The sequence below is a fragment of the Rana temporaria genome, chromosome 4, assembly GCF_905171775.1.
Source record: "Rana temporaria chromosome 4, aRanTem1.1, whole genome shotgun sequence".
NCBI lineage: Eukaryota > Metazoa > Chordata > Amphibia > Anura > Ranidae > Rana > Rana temporaria.
Window position 1 is genome coordinate 249116366 of NC_053492.1, and position 19401 is coordinate 249135766.

The window sequence follows — 19401 nt, forward strand, 5'->3', positions numbered from 1 at the left end:
GGCTTAAATAGTCCAGAAAAGCGTTCAAAATTAATGGCGGAACTCGGCAGAAACAAAGCACAAGTAATTTTTCTGCAAGAGACACACTTTAGAAAAAATAAGATCCCAAAATTGGGAAACTATAAGTTTCCAATTGTGTATCATGGTGCCTCTCAGACATCCAAGGCAAATGGAGTGGCAATTATGTTTTCGAAACAAATGTTATGGAAGGAATCCGATCTAATAACAGATGACGAAGGACGGATGGTGATAGTAAAGGGTCAATTGGGGGAGCAAAAGGTCACTCTGGCAAATCTATATTTACCCAATGTGAATCCCATACCTGCTCTGGAAAGATATCTGGAAATTATACAACAAAATAAAGAGGGGACATTAATTTTAGGTGGAGATTTGAATATAGCATTAGAACCGACACTTGATGTATCAAAGGGTAGATCCCACATATCTAACATAAAATTACGCAAAGTAAAATCGATGCTACAAGATGCAGAGTTAGTGGATAGCTGGAGGATTATGCACGTACACGATAAGGACTACAGTTTTTTCTCCGCTAAACATAAGACATACACGAGAATCGATTATATTTTTATCGATCAGAATATTCTTTTTCGTTTGCGAGATGCATCAATAGGATCAATTACCATATCAGATCATGCGCCTACAAGCTGTAGCATAGAGTGGGGAGAGAGAGGCCCAGATGGATGGAATTGGAAAATAAACGAGTCCTTACTAAAAGACCCAATATATGAGAAGCAGTTAGCTCGGGAGATAGATACTTTTTTTGATATTAATGACCTGGAGGAAACAAGTCCAATGTATATCTGGGAGGCGCACAAGTGTTATTTAAGGGGCGTGCTTATATCATTAGGAGCACACAGAAAACGCTCTCTGGGTGCTAAACTCAACACTCTGCTGGGAGAGATCCGTACGATGGAAATGGCACATAAAAAAGCGCAGACACAGCGGTTCGAGGAAAAGCTGACGGGCCTGCGAGAAAAACTGAATCTTATGTTAACAGAAAAAGCAAAAGCTAAATTGAGTAGATGTAAAAGAGTATATTATGAGTACGGGAATAAACCTAGCAGACTGTTGGCAAATGCACTCAAAGAGACGAAAGCCCGGAACCGGATAGAAAAAATTAAAACACAAGGAGATGAAATAGTTAGATCAACGCAGCAAATAGCGGGAGTATTCAGAGAATACTACTCAAACTTGTATCAATTGGATAAAAAATCATCAAAGGCAAAAATATCTGACAGAGAAGAAAAGATAAAAGAATATTTAAAGGACTCAGGGATGCCCAGTATAACGACAGAGAACGCAGAGAAAATAGATGGACCAATCACAATAGAGGAGTTTTTAGGTGCCCTCAGATCATTAAAACTGGGAAAGGCCCCAGGCCCTGACGGATACACACTACGATATTATAAAATATTCGCAGAAAAGCTTGCGCCTAAGTTTATCTCGGCCTATAATTCAATTCGTGACGGACATAGGATGCTGGCGGAAACTCTAATGGCAGAAATAGCAGTAATTCCCAAGGATGGGAAGGACCCTGCTCAGTGCGCGAGCTACCGCCCAATATCCTTGCTAAATGTGGACTTAAAAATTTTCGCAAGGATATTGGCCGATAGAATTCTGACGTATATCCCCGCCCTGATACACGCAGACCAGGTTGGGTTCACGCCAGGTAGAGAAGGCAGAGAAAATACCCAAAGAGTTTTAAGTACAATACATCTAGCCCAACAACTTAATAAGCCACTAATCATTATTTCGGCGGATGCGGAAAAAGCTTTTGACAGAGTGGATTGGGGATTTTTAAAAGCGATACTGCAACATATAGGATTAGGAAGGGGATTACAGAATTGGATTATGAGTCTTTACTCTTGCCCTACTGCAAGGGTAAAAATAAATGGGATAAAATCGGATAGCTTTTCCATTCAGAACGGAACCCGACAGGGATGCCCCCTCTCCCCTATTATATTTATCCTCTCACTGGAACCATTTCTGAGAGTTGTTAGAGCAAACACAGATATAAAAGGTATACGAGGTAAGGGAGAAGAATACAAGGTAGCAGCGTATGCCGATGATCTACTGTTCACAATAACCGCCCCAATAACATCGTTACCATGCCTATTTGCAGAAATAAAAAGATATGGAGACATATCTAATTTTAAAGTAAATTACAACAAGTCGGAAGCTATGGGAGTGGAGGTAGAGAGTCGGATGAAACAACAATTAACAGCTAATTTCTCCCTTAGATGGACAGATTCTCATGTAGACTATTTAGGGACTAAGATACCAAAGAAGATAAGTAGGATCTTTGAATTAAATTTTGCTCCTCTGATAAAACAAATTAAACTTGACCTACAAAAGTGGGACAAAGAAATTTTTTCTTGGTTCGGCAGAATTAATATAGTAAAAATGAATTTAATGCCAAGAATACTATATCTGTTCCAGACCTTACCAATAAAAATACCGACGGGATTTCTAAGAGATATGAGAGTCAGATTTATGAAATTTATTTGGGCAGGTAAATCTGCAAGAGTGCGGAGGAACATACTGAGTTTACCGAAAGAAAGGGGGGGAGTTGGACTTCCAGACCCCATAGGCTACTATGACGCCTCGCACTTAGCACGTATAGCAGACTGGTGCACACATCAGGAAGACAAACCATGGGTTAACATGGAACGTGAGATGTGCAACATTCCATTAGAAGGATTGGCATGGATAGCAGAAAGCAAGATTCCTCAGAGTATAAAAAAACATCCAACGATAAATGCCACTCTTAGAGTGATCAGAAAGATCGCTAAGAAAACAAATTTGCTGAAACACATTGGTCCAATGACACCCATTTTGGGCAACCCAAGCTTTGAGCCAGGTCTTAAAGACCGATGTTTTAACAATCTGAGACGGAAGGGAATTAGCAGACTGACACATTTTATGACCAATAATCATGTGATGCATAACGATCAAATGGAACAAGCATACGGTGAGGATTTAGACTTATGGAGACGAAATCAGCTGAGAACCTTCATAGGTTCTCTAAAAATCCGAGAGGAGGAGATAGGACCACCGTCGAAATTTGAAGAAATTTGCTTAAAGAAAGAACCAAAGAGACATATGTTATCATATATGTACAATCTATTGATTGACTCTAGTGCACCCCAAGAATTAGTTTTTATACAGGCATGGGAAAGGGACTTGGGTATAAAGTTTTCAGAGAAACAGAAAAACAAGATCTTTTCATTTACACATAAAGCGTCAATTGCATCCAGATACCAGGAGGGGGGTTACAAAGTACTGACCAGGTGGTACAGGACACCGAAGTTATTGAATCGGATCTTCCCGAATACATCAAGTTTGTGCTGGAGATGCCAGAAAGAAGAAGGGACCATGATACACATTTTTTGGAGCTGTCAAAAGTTAAAGGAATTCTGGGACATGGTCTCGGAGACGATTCGAGAGATTACTGGGGTAAATTTAGGTGATAGACCAGAAGCATTTTTGCTCTTCGATATTTCACTGTCTCTGGAAAAGTATAAACAATCCTTATTAAGACATTTATTAACGGCAGCTAAGGCGTGCATACCAATCTTATGGAAGAGCACGATTCCTCCAACAAAAACACAATGGTTTAGCAGAATAAATGAGATTCAATTGATGGAAAATCTTACTATGGGACTCAGGGAGCGAGAGGAGGAGTATTTGAGGACTTGGACCCCATATATTGAATATGGGGGTTGTGATAACTAGAGGGGGCGGGAGGGGCTGGAGAGAGGGGGGAGAATCTGTTCCCTTTTTATTTATTTTTATTTTATTTTTATTTATTTTTTTTATTTATTTTTTTTATTTTTTTTGTGTTGTTTCTGTTTTTTGTTTTTTCTTTTTGTGGGGGGGGGGGGGGTGGGGGGGAAACTATTGCTCTTTGATGGTAAAGATGCTCTCTCGAAGATTGTAGTGGAGGGTAGTAAGAATAGGTAAAAGAATGCACTACAATTAAGGAAAGGAAAAATTGATATGATATAAAATGCAGATATTCCAAATATGGAATGTGAGATATTTAGTTAATGTTAAACATGGTTGATATGTCATTGAGGAAATTGAAATGGCTGTATTTTATTTTCTGTATATGATAAAAGAAAAAGATATATAAAATAAAGAATTATAAAAAAAAAAGAAAATATTGCATCGTCTTAACACAGTATTATGCGAGTTTCATGATATTAGTCTGCACAGAGTCTCTTACTTTCATTAAGGCATACCTTGTCTTATAAACTTGCAGTGGTAGAAGTGCAGAACCCCCAACCCTTCACATGTAACAGGCAGATAAGATTGCCCCTGTGTGCATATATAGTTGCAGGCTATAAAAAGAAGGATTTTAAAATATTAACACACCTCAAAATAATAGACTATTTACATTAGTTGTATCTCTAAAAACATTAAACCACGTTTCTCATATAAATCTTGACTTTGAATAATTTTGCAAGTGTCAAAACCCTAACCCATATTTCTTGCTTTATTAGCAACTATCTGGACCAAATAGCAGAAGAAGTTAATGATAAACTGCAGGAAGCCGGCCAAGTGACTATATCAGAACTCTGCAAGACATACGACCTCCCCGGAGACTTCCTGACAGAGGTGATAAAGGACTCAGCCAGAACCATATTTCAGTAGCTCTGTACTTTCATTATTACTACTGCATTTGAACATAAATCGGCTAGACCTCCTGGTTTACTTTCAAAGTAAATGTTCTAGAGGTTCACATTTAAAAATGAAATAAAAAAAATAACAAACATATCATACTTGCCTCCACTGTGCAGTTAGTTTTGCACAGATGAGAAGAAAAGTAACCGCTCAGATACAACCAAAGAACCTTCTCACTGGATCCAAACCATGGTTGCCAGCAATGCAATGATATGCAAAATTGAAGAGGAAAACTAGGACAGCCGCACTCCAAAAACGTTCCTTTTAATAAAACTGGTCACAAAAAATACATGCCACAGCAAAAATTAGAACAATATCTGACGCGTTTCACTCTGTAGCTCAGTGCTTAATCATAGCTCATGATTAAGCACTGAGCTACAGTGTGAAACGTGTCAGCTTCTGTTTTAATTTTTGCTGTGGCATGTATTTTTTGTGACCAGTTTTATTAAAAGGAACGTTTTTGGAGTTCGGCTGTCCTAGTTTTCCTCTTAAATTTTACATAGTTTTGCACAGAGTGGCCCCGATCGTCCTCTTCTGGGGTCCCACGACGGCTCTCGCGGCTCCTCCCCACAATAGATAACCCCCTCTGGGAATCTCTCTGCCGAGAGGGTTACCTTGCGGGCAGGCGCTCCTGTGTCATACACTCGGCATACATAGCTGCCAAGTGTATGACTCGGCCCCCCCCCCCCCCTGGCAGCTGGGTCATTGAATTTGATTGACAGCAGCGTCAGCCAATGGCTGCGCTGCTATCAATCTATCCAATGAAGAGCAGAGAAGCAGTGGGGAGAACGAGGCAGGATCGCACCCTAGTAAATTTGGGGCTCAGGTAAGTAAAACGGGGGGGCCGGAGTGCAAGGTGAAAAAACACAAGGCTTTACAACTCCTTTAATTCATTCTATGACAGACATGACAGTCTCAGACAGGCTAGATGTGGCCCTGTCTCATATATTTACCATAAGAATCTTTTTTCATTTTTCAGAACATTTTCATCAGAATTTCCAGTACTTGCTAAAACTTGTTTTGCTTTTTTTAAAGCGTGCAGAAGGGTTGAAACCTCTGTCAGGATTTTACTGCTGTCATTGTCTCTGGTGTCACTATCTGTGTGCTCATTACAATAGGAAGCAATGAGAGGTCTTTCCTGTTAGTGAAACTTACAGCGATAAAAACCTGGCCAAGATTGTATGCCTTGGCCAAGTTTGATGTCATCAATGTGACCTGGCACAAGGCACAGTCAATTTAGTTATGTGTTCTTGTTGGATGTAAATAATTCTAACCTCATAGCGCCACTCTACTGGATATGGTATGTTAGGAAAAGTATTTCTAGATGTTATTTTGTCTCTGCTATTTTGATCTGGAGTATGTTTTCACTATGGGTACATTTTACACATTTGTAATCCATAGGCACTGTCAAGGAGACTTGGCAGTATTGTTCAAGGGAAAATTGACCAAAGCAACAAGGGTGTGATTTATACAGAGGCGTTTGTATCGCGTCACAGAGCACGTATTCGTGGTCTTTTTACAGCTATAACAAGGTAAGAACTTATTTAATTTTATATTCCATTGATGGTTTTGGCCACAACTATATTGTAGGTACAGGTTGTGTTTTTTGGGGGGGCATTGCTACATTTTAATTTTGTTGCTTTTAGAAATACATAGTGTACATTTTGTGATGTTTCGAGTCCATCTTTACAGGGACTCTTTAAGCTATATTTTAATTTATTTAATTAATCATAATGATCTAACAGGGCTTTACGGTCCACTTGTTCGCTCTTTCATTGCATTTCCCTTGGACAGAATAAAAATCTTGCATGGGTTTCCTTCTTCCTTGGGGATATATAACAAAAACCTAATAAGCCACACTTAATATCAATCAGTCACGTTCTGTAGGTTCCTGCCTCAGAGGTACTCACAAGTAAAGTCAAACAAACCTGTTACTAAACTAGTAAATTTGACTGATGGGAGTTGAATCCAGGATCCCAATATAATTTGAATGGCAGTGGGTGAGGGGATGGTGCAGGTTTATATTGGTAATTGATGACATAAAGACATCTTTGCTTGGAACAAAAAACATGTAACTGTTATCACTGACTTTATTTTCATATTGCTGGTTGCCTGGCTATCTTGCTGATCCTGTGGCATCAGTACCAGGAACAAATATACATTCTGTATCAGCAAAATCAGAGTGAAGTCTAACCCCTTTATGACCATGTAACCGCATCCAGGAAGTTGGCTTTAACCCTATCGCTGCCAGGTTCATACAGACCTGACAGTGGGGGTTTTACACACAGATACTGGGGGTATGTGTATACTTTACAAGCCAACTTCTGACTGTCAGCACTAGATTGCTAAAACAACCCCCCAACGTATCCCGTGTTCCGCTTGCCACCAGGTACAGGGGAGGGAGCTGAGCAGACATGCGTCGACTCTCCTTCCCTTCTTCTTGCTGGCCCAGAAGCAACGTGTAAACCATCTCTTCCAGGTCTCCATGTGTGTTTCCCCAGCCAGCATGGCCAGGAAAGAAACGACTGCAGTGCAATCTGCTCTGCATTCGATTCTTTGGAGCATAGGGGAGACATCCAGGGTCTAAAACTCTTGTTAAATGCAATCTGTCACCAAACAATCCTCACATTGGGGACCTTTGGTGATTTAAAAAATGTTTTTTTTTTCAACTGTGTAACAATGAAAGTTACACCTAAGCATATAAAAATCCCCCACAATCCCGCACGTACATAAATGCACACGCCGGGGACGTGTATGCACAAAAACACTGATTTCAATACATGTTGCATATCACCACTCACACTGGAGTGAGAGCAATATTTCTAGCACCAGACCACTGTAATCTTTCATGCCGGTTGTGTGTTTCTGGTTTGGAAACCTTTAATGCAGTATAATTTCCTAGCATTTTAGGACTTTTTTTTACTTCTTCAGTTGAAGACTGCTTTAAGTAAAACACAAGTGTGCACTAACAAATGTAATCCCAACTAAGGCTGGCCATATATTATACAATGTTTCTGTGCCATTTTCCTTTAGATTTACCAAAACCATATAATATGAGGTCATACCTAAAACACTTCCAATTTGTATGCAATTATGCAGGTCCTTGCACTACATAGTTGTTGAAGGTAAATCTGAAGGAAATTGAATAAGAAAATGATATAATGTATTGCCAGCTTAACACTGAATAATGTATTGTGTTTTTGTATGCACACTGTGCGCATTGTATATCAACTTGCTCAGCAAGTGTACACTGAAGAAGCTTGTTCAAAAAGTTATGGGCTGTAAAAATAATAATCTGAACTGGAATCATTTGCTTTGTTAGTATTGCCCAGGGTTAAAGTTTCTTTTTACTTTTACAGAATTTCTGAAGGTTAGTATGATCTTTAGTATTATACTTTCTTTCTTTTTTCTTTTTTTTTAGACCCACTCCAGTCATCACTTTGATCACCCAGAATGGCTTTCAGGAGCATCTACTATACTGTAAGTTTTTTTGGTTTCTCTTTGTTAAGTATGTGTGGTTGCTGCTAGAGCTGCACAAAAAATCGTTAAAAAAAATCACGATCTCATTTCAACCCCCCTAGCGATCTCCACAATTCTTTCATATAACAAGTGGAGAGACTTTATGTGTTCACTCAGCTGTCAAAAGAAAAAGTCTGGGCAGTCTGCCAAGTTTAAATCAAAGGGATAAACTTTTTTTGTGTGTAAACAAAAAGTCTGGGCAGTCTGCCAAGTTTAGATCAAAGGGATAAACTTCTGTGTGTGTAAACAAAAAGTCTGGGCAGTCTGCCAAGTTTTTGTAACAACAAATGTTCCTCCAGCTCTTCCTTGTTAATACCACTTACTTTGCCAGCTTTATGTTGTCCTATCCCAACTCTTTTGAGAAGTGATGCTGCCGCCAATTTCAAAATCAACTTATTTTTGTGTCCTTTAAGCGAAGCTCCACCCAAAAGAAGGAAGCTTTGCTTATTTGCACTCCACCCTCCACACCCTCCACTGCCACATTTGGCACTTTTTTGGGGGGAAAGCAGGTACCTGATTTTGACAGATACCCGCTCCCACTTCTTTTTTTTTTTTCTGGGTAAGATTGACGATCTACAACATTCCCTTCCCCCTGCTGCCTTCTGGGACACACACAGGTCCCAGAAGATGGCAAAACTATTCAGAAAGTGCAGCGCGACTCGTGCATGCACAGTAGGAAACCGGCTGAAGGCTTCACTGCCAGTTTCCCTTAGTTACAATGCCGTTGCCTGCACCTGAAGCCGTTTGCCAAATCTGTCTTGGGTTGCTGATATTACATGAATCCTGGACAGGTAAGTGTCCTTATATTAAAAGTCAGCAGCTGCATTTTCCTTTTCTTTTCTTTTTTTTGCTCCTCTTTAACCTCTTCCATACCGGGCTTTTATACACACCTCCATACCGGGCCTATTCTGGCACTTCTCTCCTACATGTACAAATCCTAATTTTTTTGCTAGAAAATTACGCAGAACCCCCAAACATTATATATGTTTTTTTAGCAGACACCCTAGGGAATAAAACGACGGTCATTGAAACCTTTTATTCTGCACGGTATTTGCGCAATAATTTTTCAAACGCCTTTTTTTTGGAAAACAATTGTTTCATGAATTCAAAAAATAACAAAACAGTAAAGTTAGCCCAATTTTTTTGTAAAATATGAAAGATTATGTTACACCGAGTAAATAGATACCTAACATGTCACGCTTTAAAATTGCGCACACTCGTGGAATGGCGCCAAACTTTGTTACTTAAAAATCTCCATAGGCAAAGCTTTGAAAATTTTTACAGGTTACCAGTTTAGATTTACAGAGGAGATCTAGTGCTAGAATTGTTGCTGGCACTCTAGCGCACGCGGCGATACCTCACATATGTGGTTTAAACGGCGTTTACATATGTCGGCGGGACTTGTGTGTGCGTTCGCTTCTGCGCGCAAGCTACTGGGGACAGGGGCGTTAAAAAAAAAAAAATTATTTTTTTTTTTTTTTTTTTTTACATTTTTTTTTCTTTTTTTACACTTCTTTTTTTTTTTTTTTTTTTTTTTTTTATTATCACTTTTATTCCTATTACAAGGAATGTAAACATCCCTTGTAATAGGAATGTGTGTGACAGGTACTCTTTATGGAGAGATGCGGGGTCAATAAGACCCTGCATCTCTCCTCCAGGCCTGAAAGCATGAGATCGTGAAAAAAAATTCACAGATCTCATGTTTACCGTTGCTTAGCAGCCGCAATCGCGGCTTTGTTTACTTACGGGGACCCGGGCGTGACGTCATCACATCGCGCCCGGGTCCTCCGACGGTCATAGAGATGACTGGTGACCATCTGGTCACCAGTCATCTCTATGCTTCCTGCGAGCGCCGGACGATTCGTTCTCCGGGCCCCCGATGGCATGGGAGAGCCCGGAGAAGCACCGGATGGCGGCGGGAGGGGGGGGATGTCCCCTCCCGCCGCCTGTAAGAACGATCTAGCGGCGGAACCGCCGCTATGATCGTTTGCACACACAATGATCATTTGCACACACATGTCCGTGATCACCTGCACACATCTGTACATGATCATCTGTGTACATCTGTCCGTGATCACACAAACCAATTATACACTTAATGGGATTTTTTTTTACCAAAAACATGTAGCGGAATACATTTTGGCTTACATTTATGACAAAATTCAATGTTATTGGATTTCTTTTAAAATAGAAGAAAATATTGTGTTCCCCCCCCCCAAAATGTTCGCTCTTTTTTCACTTATATCGCAAAAAAATTAAACTGGAGTCATGAATAAATACCACCAAAAGAAAGCTCTATTTGTGCGAACAAAATGATAAAAATGTCATTTGAGTAAAGCGTTGCAGGACCGTGCAATTGTCATTGAAAGTGTGAGAGCGCTGAAAGCTGAAAATTGGTCTGGGAAGGAAGGGGGTGAAAGTGCCCTGCATTGAGGTGGTTAAAGTACTGTAGTTGTTAACATACCATGGTATAGACACTTTATATTACAGTTACAATGATGCAGGTACCATAACTGCTTTTGCTTAGTTTTAAAAATGATCTGTCTGTCTTTATTTTTATTTTACAAAGTTCAGTCATGTGACCATACTTCCTTCTGCTAATGGGGGTGTGGGGTTACAGGACACTGTGCAGACACACAATGTGCCTGTACTCCATAGTCTGTTCAACCTGAGGTAAGATGCAATCTGTGCTAGTGCATGGGGCATGTTCAAAAGGCAGAGTATGACTGAGAGGGTGTGTGCGCCAGAGGCTGGCTATGATTGGTCAGGAGTGTGATGGCTGAACAAACTACTCAATAACAGGCATGATGTGTGTCTGCACAGTGTCCTGAACCACTGAAGGACCAAAAAAAGGATTGACCAGGCCATACAAGCACAGCTTGGCTTCTGTGCTTTGTTTGGTCAGTTTATTACAAGGAAAACAGGTTACTAACTGAATCCACCAGGTACTTCAGATGGCAGAATTACATGAAAATGATAGAGACTATAATTAAAAAAAATACATATATGCGATCACATAATAAAAATTGTATTTTGGGTAACATACACTTTAAACCTTATGTCAAAGGTGTGGGTCAATGCACTAGAGCTTTTGGGGTGACCATTGAATGTTTTTCAGGTGGTTTTATCCTGTTGACTTCCATCCTAGGATTCTGTGAACTCAAGAGATCCTAGTGACTCCTACATTTTACTGTAAGCTGACAGATTCTTTTGCAACCTGTTTTTTAGATGACGTGGCTTGCAGGGAATGCGAGTACCTAAAGTTGATCTGTGCTGTTCTGTCCCTACCTAGGGTCACGAATAGTTTTTATATTGGTCTTTACTGTTGTGTTTTCTAGAAAACATTTAAAAAATTGTCTTCTCTAAATAGATTCAGTCACTAACTTAAAAATTGCAGGTTTAGGCTTGGGGAAAAATTTATTATTTTAAATTTTTACTTGTTGTGTTTTTCCTTTTGCGTAAATGATTGGTATTGCCTTGAAATGTGCCTCTGAACTTGCTAGAACATTTGAATACCTGGAGCGTTAATTCCCTAGCAAATCAATCCCCTGCCTCCTTGTATGGCATAGTGTTTTTTTTCTGAGTGTCTGTTCACTGTTGAGCTGGCCTAGCTCCTTCACCCCTCCCCTCGCCTTCTTATATGACCTTTTATTGCAGAAGGGAAATTGAGTAACCATGCTGAGGCTGCTGACATCACATCTAAAAGATGTTAGTGCTGAACAGCTGTCTCAGAGCTTTTGGGTATCTGCACCTTGGAGGCTTTTACAGGTAAATGACATGTCTAAAATAATTTAAATGCACATAACGTATATACTCGAGTATAAGCCGAGTTTTTGTGCTGAAAATGCCCCCCTCAGCTTATACTCGAGTCACATTTTTGCACCTGATCTCCCGGACTTTGGGGACCTGGTACCGGCCGAACTTGGCACACATGTAGCCCCACTTTTCCTTTACTAGTGTGCAAAGTTTGTTGTCCGGGGGACCTTCTGCCGGGGAGCACCGTTTTTTTTTTCCAAAGCCGGGCACCCCTTCCATAGACTCCCATGTTAAACGGTCATTTCCTCTTGTGCCTTTGGGGACCTGGTACCAGCCGGTTGTAGGTCCCCTGGACCCGGAACTTGGCACACATGTAGCCCCACATGTATTTCTCCTCTACAAGTGTGCAAAGTTTGTTGTCTGGGGGACCTACGACTGGGGCGCACCAATTTTTCAATGCTGGGCACCCCTTCCATAGACTCCAATGTTAAACGTCAGTCTAGTCATGGGCACAGTGAGGCATGCAGATGGACACAGTGAGGCATGCAGATGGACACTCAAGGCTTATACTCGAGTCGGCTTATACTCGAGTATATACGGTATATAGTTTTATGGGGAAAAAAATCTTGAAATAAATGGTCTAGTGACAGGGTCTCTTTAAAAAGAGCTGCATCATTTTATAGTCTTCTAATCCAGTTACTGAATGACTGCTCCTGAATACATAGCACATTTGTAAGCCTTGTGTTGCAAACTCTTCTGGCAATTAACAAGTGCCATTTAAAATTTTTTTTTTTTTTAAGCCTGATTTTTTTTTTTGTTCATCCTCTTTTTGCAGCTCTGTTGGAGGAGCTTGTTAACTGTGGACGTTTAAAGGGCACAGTGGTCGGCGGGAGACAGGATAAGGCTGTGTTTATTCCTGACATCTATGCCAGAACACAGAGCAATTGGATAGACGCATTTTTCAAGCAAAACGGTTACCTAGGTAACACACTTCTTTCTCTATGTTCAAGTAACAAGGAGGGCTTTGTCATTTCTTGTTTTTAGCTACATTAAGGTGATTTAGGAAATGCAGCTTCTGGCATGAAAAGACTGGCTTTTTACCTACTGCTTTGAGATGGGCAATCATGCGTCTTTGTTGTTTTGTGTGTTTTTCAACATTTTGGTTAACCTTTTTGTAGGCTTTGACTGAAATAAAAATGGGGGGGGGGGAGAGGGAGATGGGCAGAAAAACAGGAAGTTCTACTAATTACAAAGTATTTTATTCATTCTCGCATGATAAGAAGATTCAGTCAACCTTGTGATGAGTTGTTATAAATAAAACATCTACCAGTACAAACACGCTTTCATGAATCCTAATACAAAGGTAAGGAGCCAAGCGAAAATTATGTAGTGGATGCTTCCAGGCTGCATAACGCCAAACTTCAATGGTCAATGCAAGTATGCAGATAAAGAATCCTGACTCTGATATTTGATTTGGATGAGTGACTTGGAAATCTTTTAAGCCACTAAATCAGCACTGGACTAGGGCTACACTGGCGAGTTTTAATCTTTTGCTACTAAGATTTAACTTTTTTTGCTGGCAGTCATCTGAACAGGCTAGAGCAGGGATATGCAATTAGCGGACCTCCAGCTGTTGCAAAACTACAAGTCCCATCATGCCTCTGGGTGTCATGCTTTTGGCTGTCAGAGTCTTGCTATGCCTCATGGGACTTGTAGTTTTGCAACAGCTGGAGGTCCACTAATTGCATATCCCGGGGCTAGAGCAATACTTGAGGTCTTAGTTTCCCAATACTGCTGTTAAAATGAATAGCTATTTATTTTTAGGCGTAGCAAATAGTCACTAAGCAAGGTAAAAGTAAGAAAAAGTATCATACGATGTCTATCTGACTAAATAGCTATCCGTGTATTCAGTTGGGCTCTAAAGTAAATTAGTGGTAAGGTTATAGATGTTCATACATTTACATTGTTAACAAGCACTTAAAGCGGTGCTCCACCCTAAAGTGGAACTTCCGCTCATTGGAACCCCCCCCCCCCCTCCGGTGTCACATTTGACACCTTTCAGGGGGGAGGGGGTGCAGATAGCTGTCGAAGACAGGTATTTGAACCCACTTCCGGCCACACAGTCCACAGGTAGACTGCGGGCAGGACGTCAGATCCCGTAACCCCCCCCCCATTGTGTTCTGGGAAACACGCGGCTCCCAGAGCGCAGCGGGGACCAGTGAGCCTGGCACAGCGCGACTTACGCATGCACCGTAGGGAGGCGGGCAGTGAAGCCGCAATGCTGCACTTCCTGGTTCCCTCACTGAGGATGGCGGTGGGGACAGCAGAGTAACGAGCGATCACTCTTCCTCTGCTGCGGACGCCGCTGGACTCCAGGACAGGTAAGGGTCCTAATATTAAAAGTCAGCAGTTGCAGTATTTGTAGCTGCTGGCTTTTAACATATTTTTTTCGGCGGAGATCTGCTTTAATGTCCTTTTTAAAACAGCTGTTCCTGCACTCAGCAAGCTTACTGTTTAGGGTCCCTACCTCACTTGAGCCAATTAACCTACTGCCATGTCTTTTTAGTATGGGAGGCAACCAGAGTACCTAGAGGAAACCCACACAAGCACTGGGAGAACATGCAATCTCATAAACTGGAGAATTTACAGCGGGTAAAATTTGTATTGCACACGTCACCATTTATCTAGGTAAATAGATTTCTAAAGGTGCTATTGACATAACATGTTCACCACATGTCGGTAACAACCCATAAAATTCATACAAACAAAGAAACCAAAACAAATAAATTCAGAAATACAGGGAAAAAGTATTGAACATGCTAACCGAAATACTTGGTACAAAATCCTTTGTTGGTAATGAACGCTTCAAGACGCCTCCTGTATGGAGAAACTAGTCACATGCATTGCTCAGGTGTGAATTTGGCCCATTCCTCTAGACCAGGCATCTCCAAGCTACGGCCCTCCAGCTGTTGTGGAACTACTCATCCCATGAGGCAATGTAAAACTCTGACATTCACAGACATGACAAGGCATGATGGGAATTGTAGTTCCTGAACAGCTGTAGGGCCGTAGCTTGGAGACCCCTGTAATCTAGACAAACAGTCTTCAGATCTTGAAGGTTCCGTGGGCCTCTTCTTTTAACTTTTAGTCTTTAGTTCTTTCCATAGATTTCCTATAGGATTCAAGTCAGGTGATTGGCTGGGCCATTCTAGCAGCTTTATTTTTTTTCTTTGAAACCATTTGAGCGTTTCCTTGCCTTTTTTGTTTGGGATCATTGTCTTGCTGAAATGTCCACCCTCATTTTATCTTTATCATCCTGGAAGATGGCAGCTTTTTTTTTTTTAATCAAGAATGTCTTGGTACATTTTTAAAATCATCCTTCCTTCGATGATATGAAGTTTACCAGTACCGTATGCTGAAAAACAGCCCCATTATGTTCCCACTTCCACTTCACCGTTGGTATGGTGTTTTTGGGGTGATGTGCAGTTTCATTTGACCTCCAAGCCTGGTGTGTATTATGGCATCCAAAGAGTTCAATTTTGGTCTCCCCTGACCAGACTATATTCTCCCAGTATTTCACAGGCTTGTCTAAATGTTATGCAGCAAACTTTAAACGAGCTTCAACATGGTTTTTCTTCAGCAATGGAGTCTTGCGTGGTGAGCGTGTATACAAGCCATGGCGGCTGAGTGCATTACTTATTGTTTTCTTTGAAACAATTGTACCTGCTAATTCTAGCTAGGTCTTTCTGAAGTTTTCCACAAGTGGTCATTGGCTCTTGGACAACTCTTCTGATAATTCTTTTCACTTCTATGTCAGAAATCTTGTGAGGGGCGCCTGGTTGTGGCCAGTTTATGGTGAAATTATGTTCTTTCGTCCGGATTATGGTCTGAACAGTGCTCACTGGAACATTCAGAAGTTTAGCAATCCTTCTGTAAACAATGACATAAATATGTTTTGAAACAATAAGGTTGTGAAGGTCTTGAGAGCCCTCTGCTTTTACCCATCGTGAAATGTTTCTTGTGTGGCACCTTAATGAGATGCCTTTTTATAGGCCATTGGTTGAGATTGAACCAGCTGATATGAATTTGCAGTGACAAGTTAAATTGCTTTCTAATAACAGATAGATTTCAGCTGGTGTCTTGGCTTTCAATGCCTTTTTTGCACCTCCCTTTCTTCATGTGTTCAATACTTCTTTTTTACTGTGTCATTCCACTTTATTACACTTGTTTTCTGAACTTTTGTTTTGGTTTCTTTGTATGTATGAATTGCATGTGTTGTTACCGACATGTGGTGACAGTTTCATGTCAATGGCACCTTTAGAAATATATTTACCAAGAAAAAGGGTAACGTCTTTAATACTTATTTTACCCGCTGTATCTGCAACCCACAACTTGTCAGCATTACCCTTATCTCTACTCTTTTGTTCTGTGATTTTAAAGGATATAATGCACTGGTTAGCTATTTAAATTCCACATTTTCACACTAGAGATTATTCTGCTAGAGCGTGAGCTGTCAATATGTAAACCCTGCAGATCCAAAGAGATGTCATATTTACATTCTGCTTTCCCTGTGCCCTGCATTTTGGGACCATGAAATCAGAGATTTTGTTATATGGCAAATTTAGTATTGATTACATTGGAGTTGAGAAGTCATTTACCTTCCTGTTACTAAGCTATGACCGCCGGGCACCCGCGATTGCTCGTGACAGTGCGAGAACCGAGATCTGTATGTGTATACACAAATCCCGGTACTAAGTAGGAACACCGATCGGTCTCCTCCCCTAGTCAGTCCCACCCCCCCAGTTAGAACACACCTAGGTGTAGTAATCTTGTATAGTGTCCAACACAGAACCATAAGATCCAATGTACTGAAGTCAGAGAGTAAATTAGGTTGTTCCGCAACAACTCACACCAGGTTCTCCAGAGAACGCATTTAATGGATCTTCGAATAACATACAAAGTCCACAGACGATACAAGAATCCAACAGAGTATAATTCAGAATCCCATCTTCTCCTAGACCTGTGCAATGCTCATCATAGAGTGACAAGATAAGACTAGATTCCTTGGAAGCCAGCTTGAGTCCTTCAAATATTGGACTCACACTGGAAGGGGGGGGGGGGGGGTCAACCAAATGTTCCCATTGAATGAATATCCCACCGAGTCTAATTAACATTAATAAACACTTCCTTATGTAAGGAAGTACCAGGCCACACACCTAGGTCGTCTTAGATAAGATTAACACATCAAAGAGTCCTTTTGATACGTGTCGTTTGACCACTAACCCCTTTGATGTGTAACCTTGAATGCCTGTATGTAAACCTATATATACTGTGCCTTTCATATACCACAATATTTTATAATACCTACATATCTATATTAATATTACAACATATTCCCCCACTTGAGTCGGTTCTAACTACTAGAACTGACTCATAAATCAAGCATTATGGTTTGAGGTACTGGATGCTTTACAACGGCTCATATGAAATATTAAGTTCAGACTGGTTACATCTCTCTTCACCAACCTCTAAAATATCCCCATGAAACAGTTATTAGATAATATAACTTTAGACCATGACTGGAAAAGTAGTTAGAACCGACTCAAGTGGGGGAATATGTTGTAATATTAATATGGATATGTAGGTATTATAAAATATTGTGGTATATGAAAGGCACAGTATATATAGGTTTACATACAGGCATTCAAGGTTACACATCAAAGGGGTTAGTGGTCAAACGACACGTATCAAAAGGACTCTTTGATGTGTTAATCTTATCTAAGACGACCTAGGTGTGTGGCCTGGTACTTACTTACATAAGGAAGTGTTTATTAATGTTAATTAGACTCGGTGGGATATTCATTCAATGGGAACATTTGGTTGCCCCCCCCCCCCCCTTCCAGTGTGAGTCCAATATTTGAAGGACTCAAGCTGGCTTCCAAGGAATCTAGTCTTATCTTGTCACTCTATGATGAGCATTGCACAGGTCTAGGAGAAGATGGGATTCTTTGGAAGCCAGCTTGAGTCCTTCAAATATTGGACTCACACTGGAAGGGGGGGGGGGGGGGGGGTCAACCAAATGTTCCCATTGAATGAATATCCCACCGAGTCTAATTAACATTAATAAACACTTCCTTATGTAAGGAAGTACCAGGCCACACACCTAGGTCGTCTTAGATAAGATTAACACATCAAAGAGTCCTTTTGATACGTGTCGTTTGACCACTAACCCCTTTGATGTGTAACCTTGAATGCCTGTATGTAAACCTATATATACTGTGCCTTTCATATACCACAATATTTTATAATACCTACATATCTATATTAATATTACAACACTAGGGAACACAATTAACCCCTTGATCACCCCTTAGTGTTAACCCCTTCCCTGCCAAATGACATGTATACAGTAATCAGTGGCTATTTTTTAGCTCTGATCGCTGTATAAATGTCACTGGTCCCAAAAAAGTGTCAAAAGTGTTCAATCTGTCCGCCGCAATGTCGCAGTCACCAAACAAATCGCTGATCACCGCCATTACTAGTAAATAAAATAAAAATGCCATAAATCCATGCCCTATTTTGTAGACGCTATAAATTTTGCACAAACCAATCGATATACGCTTATTGCAATATTTTTTTTTTAACAAAAATATGTAGAAGAATATAAACTCTTTCTTTTGTTTATAGCGCAAACAAAATAAAAACCGCAGTGATGATCAAATACTACCAAAATAAAGCTCTGTTTGTGGGGGGAGGGGGGAAATTTTGTTTGGGTACAATGTCGCATGACCGCGCAATGGTCAGTTAAAGCAACGCAGTACCGTATCACAAAAAATGACCTGGTCAGGAAGGGGGCAAGTCCTTCCAGGGCTTAAGTGGTTAAAATTCCAATCAATTTATAACTTTTTTAAATGTGTGTTTCTGGATATTTTTGTTGCCGTTCTGTCTCGCGCTGTTATAATAAACCTACCATTAAAATTATAGACTGATCATTTCTTTGTCAGTGGGCAAATGTGCAAAATCAGCAGGGGATCAAATACTTTTTTCCCTCACTGTATGTGCCCAGGTCAGATTTCATGAATGGAGTTTACAACCACTTTAAACACCTAGCAGTGCAGGGGATGTTCCTGATCAAGCCAGATATCGTACAAATTATAAAAGCAGTAAGTTGCTGCAGCATAGTGACAATCAACAGGAACAAAATAGATGGAGGAAAAAAATACAAGAACAGACCAAAGTTGTAAAACCACCCCCTGCTGCTATGTAGTTATAGCTTAGCTTTAAAGTGTAGACCTTTTAATCAAAAGTGTATGTGGTGGTCAGGGGGCAATGGTGTCTTAGGCCCCGTACACACGACAGAGTTTCTCGGCAGAATTCACCGAGAAACTCGGTCAAAACCCGGATTCTGCCGAGAAACTC

At 40.5% G+C, this 19401-nt stretch overlaps 1 protein-coding gene across 1 annotated transcript in view; it reads left to right on the forward strand.

Moving 5' to 3' along the window:
• UFL1 (UFM1 specific ligase 1) overlaps positions 1–19401 on the forward strand; it is a 109205-nt gene that overhangs the window by 25151 nt on the left and 64653 nt on the right. The window contains exons 5-8 of the mRNA XM_040350125.1: positions 4527–4641; positions 6109–6239; positions 8129–8187; positions 12818–12964. Of these exons, the coding sequence (XP_040206059.1) occupies positions 4527–4641; positions 6109–6239; positions 8129–8187; positions 12818–12964 (452 nt within the window). The remainder of the gene's footprint in view (positions 1–4526; positions 4642–6108; positions 6240–8128; positions 8188–12817; positions 12965–19401) is intronic.